This window comes from Colletotrichum fioriniae, assembly GCF_027942845.1.
Source record: "Colletotrichum fioriniae strain IMI 355084 chromosome Unknown scaffold_19, whole genome shotgun sequence".
Classification (NCBI taxonomy): Eukaryota; Fungi; Ascomycota; class Sordariomycetes; order Glomerellales; family Glomerellaceae; genus Colletotrichum; species Colletotrichum fioriniae.
In genome coordinates this window covers 665,860-679,302 of record NW_027076855.1, presented here as the reverse complement: position 1 = coordinate 679,302, position 13,443 = coordinate 665,860, and the positions used below count along the sequence as shown (strand labels likewise).

At 50.8% G+C, this 13,443-nt stretch overlaps 2 protein-coding genes across 2 annotated transcripts; both read right to left on the bottom strand.

Annotated features, from left to right (window-relative positions):
* Positions 1–184: 184 nt before the first annotated feature.
* On the bottom strand, positions 185–2,211 carry N0V96_011913 (uncharacterized protein; the record flags this gene model as incomplete). The annotated part of the gene is made up of 2 exons (XM_065759435.1): positions 185–1,834; positions 2,206–2,211. The coding sequence occupies 2 exons, from the start codon at positions 2,209–2,211 to the stop codon at positions 185–187; spliced, it is 1,656 nt and encodes a 551-aa protein (XP_065611999.1).
* Positions 2,212–10,434: 8,223 nt separating this feature from the next.
* N0V96_011912 (uncharacterized protein) lies at positions 10,435–11,091 on the bottom strand (the record flags this gene model as incomplete). Its single annotated transcript, XM_053192534.1, has 1 exon — positions 10,435–11,091. One exon carries the CDS (start codon positions 11,089–11,091, stop codon positions 10,435–10,437), a length of 657 nt encoding a protein of 218 aa, XP_053049891.1.
* Between the last annotated feature and the right edge of the window lie 2,352 nt (positions 11,092–13,443).

Here is a 13,443-nt window from a genome sequence, read left to right as displayed (position 1 = left end):
ATGATATTGATGGTTAAATACAACCTATTATGGTCCTGCTACGCATAGTCTCGCGTGACCTCAAGCCTGTAGAGATACACTCGTCACCACGAACCAAGCTATCTTATATTTTCACTGGATGATGGAAAGCCAGTCATGATAAGTGACACTCGGATAGCAAGTACAGTTCAGTAGAGCCAGACGTTCAGGTTTCGGCGATGTGATTGATGGCAAGGAAGCCATGCGTCATTGCAGGACCCAAAGTCGACCCGGCTCCCAGATAAGTCCGTCCCATGATGCTCGCCGCCGTGTTACCAATAGCATACAGCCCAGGAATCACCTCGCCATCCTCCTTCAGTACCCTCTGATGCTCATCAGTCAAGAGTCCCCCCTTGGTGCCCAAGTCGCCTGGCCAGATGGCGATGGCATAGAACGGTGCTTTGCTCAATGCTCCTATGTTTGGGTTCGGTCCGCCAGCGACAGGATCACCGAAGAAATTATCGTATGCGTTGTCGCCCTTTCCAAAGTCTGCGTCAATGCCACTCTTGCACATGTCGTTGTATCTCGTGATGGTACCTTCCAGACCTTCGGCGTCGACTCCAATCTGTTTCGCCAAGTCTCGGAGAGTCCTTGCCGCGAACATTGTTCCATTCGCCACCGGCTTCTTGGGCTTCATTCTCGCGAAGAGCTCGGTGCCGAGCATGTATCTGTTCCGGTGGTTGGTGTCCATGATCAACCACGCTGGAATCGCCTTTATAGACTTGTTCCTTTCATACTGGTCGTGTCCAGCATCCGTATATGACTGCGCCTCATTCATGAACCTCTTTCCCGCGTTGTCAACAATGATACAGTGCGGTCGAGACCGCTCTATCAGCGCAAAGTGAGGTTTCCCCGTCACGGGGTCGAAGATGGTTGGCCCCCACCACGCATCATCCATCAACGCCGTCGCTGCGCCGAGTTTCTGCCCCGCGATGACTGCGTCGCCTGTGTCGCTCTTGGGCGAGTTGGTCCACGACGTGCTGGCTGGGGCTGGGCCGTACTTTTCGCGGAGGGGTTTGTTGTGCGCGAAGCCGCCTGCTGCGAGGATGACGGCCCGGGAAGCCTTGATGGTTTTGGTGGTTCCGTCGGGGAGTTTGACTTTTGCGCCGGTCACTTTTCCCGCTTGGGAGAGTGTGAGGTCTAGGAGGGAGGTGCGTAGGCGGATGTCGGTTGATTGTTTGATGTTGAGATACAAAAGCTGGGCGACGAGCCCGCGGCCTAGGCTGACGAGTTTCTGTCCGAGAATGGTTTTGCTGATGATGGGTAGCATGATGCGAGTCGACTTGATGAAGGCTTGCAGAGAAGCCGTCATCATTGTGATCCACGGTGCCTGTTCGCCGTGGATTGCCACCGGTATATTCGCGGGCGGCAGTGCGTCTTGCCATCTCCCCAGCTTCCTGGTATCAAACGCCACGGACTCGATAGTCCTTCCGCCTCCTTTCCCCATGGCGCCCTTCATCTTGGGGTAGTAGTCCGGATACCCCCTACTAAACCTCCATTCGAAACCAAGATCCCTCAGAAAGCTAATCATCCGTGGCCCATTCTCTAGATACGCCTTGCGCTTCGCCAACGACGAGACGGGCCCAACGTCCCCTACGGCTTGATCAAAGTACGCGAGGGCATCTTCTTTGGAGTCAGATATGCCTGCGGCTTTGGATATTGGGTTTGCTGGGATCCAAAGGCCTCCGCCTGAGATTACCGAAGCGCCGCCGAGTGCTGCTTCCTTTTCGATGACGACTGGATTAAGGCCGAGGGTTCTGGCGCGGAGGGCAGCCGTTAAACCGCCTGCGCCGGAGCCGATTATGAGGATGTCGACCTGTTCGTCTGCTATGGTGGGTGTTTTCTCTGAGAGGAGGCGTTTTGGTTGGAGGGCTGGTTGGCGGCAGTGGTGGAATGATGGTCTTGGGCTTGGTCGGAGGCGTGTAAGAGTTCTACCTCTCACTATATTGGAGCGCAACATGTTGGGATTTCGCAAGATGAGAATCTCGGTGACCCGATCACAGAACAATGGGATAAACATGTGGAAGTGAGAGGAGCATGAGATGATGAAACTGAGGAGTAAGCAAGCAAGCGAAGGATCGAGACCCACGTATCAGATGCCATTGTTTGATCTATTTGAGCTGAACGGTAAGCAGCATTCAGTGAGCACAACGGAGATCCCCCGCTTAGTGACAGGGGTCGTGGAACCAACATAGCTTGGACTCCCTTTCTTGGCCTGCAGGGTGTGTGTTGGTTCAAGACAATACCTCACAGCTCATATAGCTATCTGGACCTCCAAGTTCGGATGTCTCGGGTGCGCAATAAAGGTCGTGATGGCACTTCCAAATGAGAGTCGCGACCTTCCGGGGCGACGGAGTCACGAACCCCAGTATTGCGGCCGAGGGTCCGGAGCTAGACCCGTCATGTGCCGGAGAGTCCACGGCTTCCGCGGTCTCCACGGTGGCCGGTCGGTCGGATGAGCATCTTGTGCTTAGAGAGAAGCTCACCATAGCAAATTTCTTACCACCAATGGAAGTTGTAGATACTGAGGTACTTGATGGGCTCTTGGCAAAGCCCGGCGTGAACCGGAACCCACTAGAAGCGATTGCGAATTGAATACTTGGGTGACAGCTACCTGGCCGTACGTGTCTGGTTTCCGCATACTCTGCTACTCCAGATGCTTTGAGCTCATGGAGGCCGCTCCTGGTTGGAGGCTTGAACCCCGAATTCCATCATCAGGAGCCAACTTATGGTGGGTTGCATCCGGGGGTAGAGAGCTTGCGTGTTCTCTCGGCCGATGGTTTCAGGTGTGCTCATGGCTTACATCTCCTCCTGGAATCACCGTCGTCTACTGATATCATTCTTCTTGTAAGCACGCAATTGTATCCATGACCAGGATTTTTGTATGAGTTGTGCTGTCGTGTCTATGTTGACTCCAATTTCTGAAAGAAAACTGCATTACTCCGTTGTGATGCGACCTAAGACGAGCAAAGCAGCAAGATAACAGCTGGCGGAGACAAGGTACGGAATGCCTAGAGCTGCGCCGCCGATCGATATGCTCTTCACCCATAGAACCATCATCAGTGGTGCGCCTAAAAGCGATCCTGATGTCTTGACTATCATCACGATCGAGAAGATGTGCGACTCTGGATCCGCGGAGTTGGGTGGCTGGTCGTGTCTCTTTGATGAGATGAAGGGAGACTTGAGCAGTGATAGCGTAAACACTGGCAGCGCCGAGCCGAGAGCATAGAGAAACAGTGAAGGCACCATCATCCAGATCCGGCTTGCTACGGCAATCGCTAGAGCACCAAGGATGGAGACAATCAAGCAGATGTTGGCGAAGTGGATGTTCATCCGGTGACTGGCCAGCTCGGGCGGACTATGCCGCGACCTATTCTGTCTCGACCGTAGAATGGCGGGGATGATGACCGTAAGGAGCGTGAAGTTGACGACAGCTTTGGCGGAGAGCAGATAGCCTGTCGACGCGAACGTCCAGTGATAGCGTTTCGAGATATATTGGACAAGCAACTTCGTGTCTGAGCTTGCGAGCGAGGTGAGGACGAAGCTGATGAGCAGCAGGGTCATGTTGCGAGGATGACTTGCGACGATAGACTTCAAGACGCCGAAGCGCTGGAGGATGGATCTCAGGAGCGATGAATCGGCGTCTTGGGCTTTCAAGACAGGAGACGAGAGGAGAGGTCTCGCTTGGTCGTCCGCGTCAGGGTGGCTGTTGGGTGATTCCTCAAGGAGGGAAACAGCGGGAATGGCCAGAAGAAGGAGGGCAATACCAATCCAGAACGGAAGCCAAAGAAGGAGACTCATAGATGCTGATGCGAGAGCTGGGCCAAGCAAGTTGACGACATACGACACAGAGCTCATCCATCCGAAATACGTGGCCCTAATCACCTCAGTCAGCGAGGTAATGCGCGATGTCAGGTCGGTGGTCTACTCACCTCAGGACATGGTCGTCTGTCATATTGGAAGCGATGGCATATGTGATTGAGTTGAAGACACAATCACCGCCTAGGACCGAGAAGAACGGGGATGCGATCATGGCTTTGGTCGGCAAGGTCTGCTCAAAGTACCCCACGATAACGGCCCACGTCAACAAGATGATGCGGGGCACAATATTGAGGCACAGGATGGACCGCCGACCGTACCTCTCCGCGAGGAAACCCAGCGGGATCGTCATGATGAAGTCTGGACAGGTGTCAGTCGAGGAGCGAATGCCTTGTCAGTGAGATCCTGCGCGCTTACCACCCACGATCCACGCCGTTTCCATGGTCCCTTGGATCCAAGCAAGACCCTGCTGCACATTGTCCACTTTGCAAAGACCCTCCGCAATGTTCCCATCTTTATCGATCACTGAAGGATCTGTGACTGCATAGTGCTCGCGGCAGAGGCGGCGCTCAATGACTCTGCTGAGGGGAAGCTGGTAGAGACTGGCGGCTAGATTGACCAGGAGCACCAGTGAGAGGAGAGCCCAAATGCCAGCCCTGCGCGGTTTACGAGAAGACCTGAGAGTGATGGGATTCTCGTATACATGGCTAGCATCCATAGGATCTGGTGTAGGAGGCATGGTCTACTTGGACCCCCTATATCGGTGGTTGACGATTTAGTTTGATGAGGGAACCAAGATAATTCAGTGGAACAACTTCTGGAATCGCGCCCATGAATGATGACTAAGCACGTTTGCTGGTATCGCGCCGCTGTGCATTTTTACCACGCTTCTTCAAGGTCCTTGTAACAACTTTACTTTACACACATCTCAACATCTCTTCTCTGAGATGGCTCCAAGTCAAACATCATGTTCTTAGCAATGGCGAAGCACTGCGGACTGTTCCGAGCAGAAGTTGCCAGGACTATTGTGGTATTGTCACTGTCTGCATTCGCTCATCTTCTGCCAAAGTACATAATCCCTGTTGCAGCAAGTGAGAGAAGGCACGGGGCCGATCCTCCTGGAATACAAACTTTTATAGATGACCATGTTCTTAGGCAGAGTTCCCGATCGCGTATCCAAGTCAGCGTTGAATTCTTTGAACCACCCCTCAGGCTGATGCGTAGTCCCGCCATCCGTTTCTTCCAAAATGCGTAACTCACGCAAAGAAGATGGAATTGAGCCCAATAAGTCCCCGGATTGGACAGTCTCAAAGCTTGTGGTAAGGGATTCGAGTTTGTGGAGACTCTTCAGCTTTGCAAAGGGAAGACTTTTGTCAGAAAACAATGCCAGACTCGTCAAAGTGTTGCGATGCTTTGCAATGGCCTCCAGGATGAATGCTTCTCGTGAGAAGCCATTCAAAACAAGCTCTAGATGGCGTAGCATAGTGAGATTTGAGGTCATTGATTGGAAGTGTCGTGCGCCGAGATTGGTACGCCGTAGAATGAGACTGGTGAGATTGGGCGGGAGGGTGAACACGGACATGGGGTTACCACAAAAATCAAGCCGAAGTCCTTGAAGGTTTGGTGCGCAGTCCAGAATAGACTTAAACTCGTCCATAGTACTGAGACCTGGTTGTATCAGGTGAAGGTGTCGAAGATTGTTGAAGAGGATGGGCTTAGTTGTCTTGTTCGGCTCAGGAATCATATCAAAGGGTTGTCGATAGACGCCGCGTTTGTGTTGAAATAACAGCTCCACGCATTCGGCGTTCTGTGCCAGTAGCATGGCTACTTCCACCAAGACGTTGATGTTCCAGTAATGCTCGTACCAATCGGGTCGTATCTTGAGACCCATATCTCGAATGATGCCAGAAACGAAATCGGCATCTTCAGGATCAATCAGACGCGTTGTTGCACGCCGAGAAAACCCTTCATAGCGTCGTGATATTGCCTCGATTGTGAGTCTTCGGGTGTATTGAGCGCAGTGAGGGCGTGCTATCCAGCATTTGAACAGCGATATAAACTTCTTCACACTCGCACTTGACATGTAAATGTGTCGGTGAAGGACCGGCTCGACAATCTCACGGAGACTGCGACATGTCTGGCAGAGTATTGCCGACGTTGGATTGGCATTGAAAGAAGGGACAGAATACTCCAAACTGGGTGGTTCTGGTGGGTTGTCGGCGAGTTCGGCCAAGATTTGTTGCAAGATCTCCAGCGGAAGAGTAAGCAATGATGCCATTCCTTGGTAGTAGGACTTCAACAATTCGACTCAAGATCCGGAGTGAGACAGAGTTCGTAAGTGTGTGTGCTTCCTCGCTGGCGGCAGAGACTGTAAAACTAGCAGGACGTGATTATTGATGGAAGTTGCTTTCTATGAGACTGTGATAGGTGATCACTGAGAAGAAACAGAGAGGCCATACGAGAGAGGGCTGCAATCAGCTTTAAAGGTCTCATTTTGAAGGATTCATGGACCCCTCTGCCAAGCTGAAAGTCGTTGGTTGACCCCAGCATGGCTAATACCCCGATGTCTGCTCTAATCAGCTGCCCGAGCTAAGTGGGGCATCATCAGGAGATTGCTTCCCCGATTTCAACTGTCATAGGTGGAGAATGGGTCAACAGGGAGCGAATGCATGTAGCCGTCCCTAGTGGGCTCATTGTGCATGGCCAGACCATGCATTTCGCCGTAATTCGGGATTGGATCTTGCAAGTGAAGCTGCCATCGTTGGTTCTGAGACGTAGGCCCCAACTAAGCGCTCAATCTGTGGGTGTAAATAACTTCAAGTTTGAAATGCAAATATGCTTCATCATGTTTGTGAGGGTCATTGCCATAACATACTGAGGTAAGTCAGGGTATCCGTGCCGCCCCTAGTGTGCTCAAGCAACAGGTCGAGCGAGCATCAGGTAAGACCCTGATTCTGAGGGTGAACGGTGCTAATTCCCAGGATAGCATTAGCTGTACAAGTAAACTAAATTGCCCATCCAAGTGAAAGGTTTGACGTCTGGACGCGAGCAAGGTTTTTCAAACATGTGAACTCTCCTTTCTTTAATTCATCAAGGCTGTGCACTTTATTTCGACGACTCTACTATCCACTGTCATTAGTTAGCACGGGCTGGATTAGTTAGTGAACACTTCCGAAAGGGGAAGCTCGGGAACGAGTTTCGACGTTGAAGAGTAACTGTCAACAGCTTATGCCCCAAGATTATTTCACCAAAAACTTCCACCGCAACACACTTCATTCCAGAAAAACGTTCGGTCTCAAGTAGTTAGAATGAACGACCAGGTGACCAAGGATGAACTATTTAAGACGCACGATTCTCGGGTTGCGCTCAAGACTAATTTGCACTTCCTACTATACATCACCTAGATTCTAGATCACATTACCATTCCTCAAGTCGTTTCGAATATGACATCCTCTCATCTAGCAAAAATGTCGTCGTCGCGCAATTTGATCATACCAGTCATTGCCAGCCTCACGGCCGTAGCTCTCATCGGCTCATATTTCCATGAACTCCCAAAGCGTGGAAGCATGGACTTCAACATCGACTCAGCCTTTGATCTTCCTCGACCACCAACAGATCTTCCATACAATAAGACCAGCAATATCATCTGCATGATATCTATGACAGCAATTGGACTTTCGGCCGTTCTTCTCGGCGCGAGAGATGCTCTTCGCTCTCGCACTCTTTTGCCTTTATTTCTTCCACTCAGCGGCGCAATGATTGCGTTTCCAGAGACATTTATCGATGTTCTCGGATGCATCTACTACCCATGGACCGACCAGAATGCTACCTTACACATTCTTGGACGTGAAATGCCGCCGTGGATACCGATTTGGTTCGGCTACGGCTCGTTGATGCAGATCAACCTCCAGCTTTTGACCAACAAGACCTCGACGAGAACTTTGTGGTACTTTCTGGGCCTGATGATGGTCTCTGACCTCATTGTGGAGGAAATTCTTCTACCGATGGGAGTTTATCACTACTTCGGAAACCAGCCACTGGTTGTCATCAATAAGTTCCCTTGGTGGTGGATGGCACCCAACTCGATTGGCGTGTTTCTTGCCACGGCACTCGCCTATCGCTACCGGTCTTACCTCGTTGGCTGGAAAGTTCTCGCCGTTCTCTTCCTGACCCCGATGTCGGTCGGTGGTGTCTACGGCTTTATCTGCTTCCCGGTCTGGGTTGCCATTAACGGGGACTACGGCTGGCTCGTAACTCAACTGCTTGGACTTTTGACAATGGCCCTGGGTTTTTTAACATTTGCCATCACTCTAGAGATGGTGCTGGGAAAGAACCCATTCGATTTGGACTCGAAAGATGGCTCAAGACGTCTGACCAGTACCTTGGACGCATCGTCGGATGACGCTTTCCATGACGACGATTACTGAGTGTTTCTGCGTTACTCTCTTTCACGTGAACTTGGCATGCAACCCAACGCAACCGATCACGCATGGCTAAGAGAGTTGTAGACGAGCAAGATTCCCCTTACTCTCAGGGGGCTTAGGTCAATGTTAGACTAGGACGTGTCTTGTACGATAGGTAAAACTTAGAATAATACAGCTCAAATGCTTTTAGAAGTCAATCAACTCCTTACCGCAGAAAATTTGACCCACCAGTGCTACCAGAAACAACTAGCTCGTAGACTCTTCCACATTGAGTACTACCCTCTCGAAGAAAAAAAATCTGCTGCTGAGATCAGGACTTTCAGACTTTCAGGGTAAGATTCTCACATTTGAGCCTGCGAACGAATCCTCCGCTTGAAACCAGTGTACAGTTTCACGGTAATGCCCGCTACTGATTTCCCTCATTTCGCTTCTGTACCCAGCTATCTGCCAACCCTCTCGCATAGAGTTCCTCCTGGCTCATCGAAGGACGAGGTAGGGGGCTAGGAGCTCTCATTTCACCACCTCCTCCGCGAGCTTCAGATGCCCTTATGGCGGCTTGAATGCTCCCCGAAATTTGTCCAAGAATCTCTGGTGTAGGCGGTAGTGTTAGTTGGGCTTGGCGGTAGATATCCATTTCAGCCCCAACTGAGCCGTACGGGCTGACTCGACTCCAGAAATCGCTCGAATTCCGGATCCTGCCACCGAATCCTACGGCATCGAAAGGGTTAGTGAAGTCATTGTCTTTGCGTTCAAGACCAATAATTTGAGGGTATGGTGAGCTTGGGGGAAGGAATTTCAGGCTTTCATACATTCTGTTGACTTCTTGAGTCTTTTCACGCAGTCGCAATATCATGTTTGGGCTATTGCTGGAAGTTCCCAAACCCGACAGTTTGAGCTCACTACTGCTGCTACTAGCCTGAGCATCGGTGCTGAAAGTGTCACTGACATGATGACCCACTGGCTCCCCGTTAGCATCTAGTCTACCATGCGAGAGTGAGCCTCTCAGATGAGCAGGCATGTATTCCAGAGGAACAGCAACTCGATGGTCACTCCATTGTTGACAAGAAAAGCCGATATTTCCGGCTTCAACGTTGGCCGGCTCTTGCGAACAGGCGTCGCAAACCTTCTCGCAATGAAAGTGGTGGAACCAGCGGGCATGCGGGCAGCGGCCTTCTGAGCTCACTGCAGGATTGAACACGGTCTCGCGCGATTCATGCCGAAGCCACAAGGAACATCGGGACCAGTTGCCTCTGATATCGATGCTTAGTACGTTTCCTTGGCCTGGGGCGAAGAACTCTCTCGTCATAGGATGCTCATTGGCACGCATACAAGCGGTGTTACCACAAGGGCAATAGTAGATGATTTTGAGGCGTTGACACATGTGGCTGGTGGTTGCGGGCTTGTGGACCACCAGATATGGTTCGAGGAATCTGGAAAAGGGGAACAATATCGGGAACTGAAGGCTAATGTTTCTGATGTTTGCAAAATGTTTGATGGGGTTCTGAACTTCAGATAAACACAAGAGATCCCGAGCTGCCATCATAGTCTTATAGATGTGATTTCTACATCCTCTTCCTCGCTGTAAAGGCCCGTATGACGTTGCTCTTAAAGTGACCTTGATGCTGACAAAGACAATATATAGTCCGAGTTCGAATGTCCTGATTGAGGACTCGCTGCTTTGTCAGCTCACACTGTTTCCTTTCAGAGCTTGATAGAGTTATATTTGCCGGCCGTCGAGTCTTGACTGGGGATCCTTAAACAAGGGGAAATAACAAGGCGTTGTTCTGCCGATATAAACAAATTCATAAATACATACTGCCAGATTGGGATTTACACACACTACAAGCTATTTGCAAAGGACTTGTTGCCGGCGAGCACTCGTATAAGGCCTAAGGTAACAGAACATAAGGTAAAACGTGTCACAATCAAGCCTTGCGGAATTCATGTTCTCACCTTATCGATGCTTCTTCAATGAGCCACTCAATGTTGTCTCTATTACTCCTTTATGACTACTTATTGCCTGATCCTGTGAGGCGGCAATTTTGGGTATCGCATATCCTTTTCCCGAATGATCCCCAGTACCGACGCCAAATGCAAGTAAGCCAATACTCCTCAATCCTATGAAACAACCTTTCTTTTCTCGTTGTCTTGTACACACTGTTCGGTCTCCGTTTCAGAAGACACTGCCCCAAGGCCGCGAGTCGCGGGATCTTCTCTCCCAGCTCCCTCTTCTAGGTCGACGGCGCTCTTCTCGTCTCAATCTCTCATATTCATCCCGCTTAGCAAGCTCAGCCAGAAGAATGTCCTTTTGCTCTCTCTCGCCAGCGAGTATCGACTGCAGAAGATCAACCTTCTTGATGAGCTCATCCACCTTGATATGATCGCCCTTGAGCTTTCGTTCAAGCTCTTCAATGGTGCGGACGAGCTTCTCGATCTCGCGCTGTCGCCCTTCGTGAATGTGATGATTATTGCGCTCGATGCGCAACTCATCCTCAAGGATCTCGACTTTGCGTACGAGATCTGCGATTTGTCTAACGTATTCATCCGACTTGGGATGTCGCAGTCGTTCCTCTGCCAACAGAACCTCGAGATCGTCGATTCTCCGGCCAAACTCGATGGCTTTGCGCTCCCAATGTTCGCTTCTCTTCACTTCTCTGTCTAAATCTAGTAATAGACGAGCGTTGCGATCTTCGAGCTCCTTTCGCCAGATGCGGTTGTCGTCTGGTGAAATAAAGGTGGTCCGCAGAATGCGGATCTCCTCTCTGCTTTCGTTCAACCTGATGAGGCATTCGTCATAGTCTCTGATAAGCTTGTCGTAACGAATCTGCATGTCGTCAAAGTGTGGATGGTGGTGATCGTGATGTTCGTGGATGTGCTCATGTTGTCGTTCTCTCAACCTCTTTTCGAGGTGTTTGATACGATCGAAGAGGTCGCCTCTCGAGTGCTCGTAGCATATCCTATCTGCCGTAACGTCGCAGTAATTGATACAGCCATCAATCTTGCAGCAATGATCTGCACAGTAGCCAAACTGCAATTTGGCAATCTTGCGACAGCCAGGTCTCTTGCACTCGTGATCACCGCAGTATTCTCCTCCCGCCAGGCATGGCTTTTCGCAGCTTTTCCAGTGACATCGATGTTTGTGACAGTGAACACCAAACTCGGACACCTCGTTGCAGCCAGCTATCGTGCAAGTGTGTCTCCGGCAAAAGGGACGAAAGCCACCCCCATCGATAGCGACGGCCACAGCATAACATCTCGATGCACCGCATCCGTGGTCTCTGCAGAACACTCTCTCCTTGTCAAGCTCGTTGTCTCGGAAGTTGATACATCCCTCAAACGTGCACTTGTGGATGGCGCAGGAGCGAGTGCCAGGTATTGTCAACTTGTCGCAGTCTTTGTACGTGCAGCGGAATTCGCCATAGTCTGCTTGTTTGTCAGTTTGCCGAACTTCCGGGGCTGCCAATAGTTGACTCACGATGTTCGCAAAAGTCCCAGAGACCGCCATCTGGACGTCTGAAGCGGTGGAACTTGCAGTTTTTGACGATGCAACGTTGATGATTGAAGCAACGATGGTCTGCGTATATCACCTCTCGACAGTTCAGCTCTCGGCAAATTCGCGAGTGGTGGTCGGCGCAGAACTCGGAGTTGAGTATCCTCCTCTCGAAGCAGCTTCCAACTCGGCATCGATGGTCGGCGCAGTAGCCATACAGCTTGTCCCTAGTCTTGTAGCAATCCTCGACGAAGCATTTGTCTATCCAGAATGCACGTCAGCGTCATAGCTCCGGATGTGGTGTTAGTGGGTCGAACTCACGGTCCGGACACATCCACGGGAGTGGCACGTTCGAGGGGCAATCTCCGGTCCGAACGCAGCCCACTACTCCGCATCTCCGGTCTGCTCTGAATGTCAGGAAATATCGCAACACGAGGGAAATGAATAAGCTCACGTTCACTACAGAAACGATGCTGAGGGTCCTTAGGACGATTGCACATTTCTAAACCAAGCACGCAAAATTTGCATGTATCTGAAGGAGAAAGTATTAGCTTGTGCGATCTCGGCCAAAGATGATTCTATACGTACGATCAACGCAGAAATCAGAGTAGATTCTGATGTCTGGTCTCAGAGGATCGTTGCGAATGAAAGCATGTTTTCTGGAGCAGCCGTCGACGTGGCATGTTCTCTCGTATCTGTACTCCGCGCAACTGTCGCAGCTGCACCTTGAGGATCTTGACGAGTGCCTCGATGACGAAGACGAGGATGAGAAAGACATCACGGTCCTACTCTAGGGAGGCAAAAAGCACTCGATGTCCTGCTGATGCGACTTTGGATCGACCAGTCGCTAAGTCGGATATCTGGATCAAAATGTCGAGCCTCGGGTTTTTGTTGGTGTTGGTGTTGGTTCTGGTGGTGATGAAAGTTGTAAGTTGTAAGTAGGTACTCTAGCTTCAGGTACCGAGCGAAAGTGTGGAAGAGGAAAGAGGAAAGGGAAGAGCTGCAGGGGGAAGGCTGCGCGAAGTCTTTTAGAGAAAGGGCGGTTTGAAAGGAGGTCAGAGTGAATGTGAGAGAATATGTCCGGGTGAAGGAGGCCGAGTGGAACAAGGACCCCGTGAGGCGTGACAATCGCTTCATCCCAACTTTCTGCGAGGTGGTGTGGCTCAGCTTTATCCAGATATTCCCAGGTAAAGAGAAACGCTCGGCCACGCGACCTGCATTTATCGTTGTCCTACCCCTCCTTGCTCTCTCACCTTTTTCGGCTTTTTACCAATTCCAGGCTCTTCATCGAAATTGTAACTTTTCGGTGAAGGTGAGAGTCAAGTAAACCAACAGGCCAATAGGAAACTGCTATCCTCGTCAGCGGAAGCGTCATCTGAAGAATGGAATGGTATTGTTATTGGTTGCCTGCCTCTATAGCGTTTTTGGCCCGCCCCCAAATTCCGAACTTGTAAATGGAAAAACCAGCGCAAAGGTGAAGTTGACTCAGCGTAAGGCAACTTCCGACATTCACTACTTTGGACGAGGCAGCCCGGATTCAACCGACGGCTATGGGAAACTCATTATGCCTTTCCATATTGTCGCCACAATGACCAGCCAGGCTATCGCTCACCTCAATGCTCGGGGTGAAGTTGAGAGTGGTGGAGACCAACGGATGCGACAGTCGATGCAACGGCCGACAGTAAATTAGTA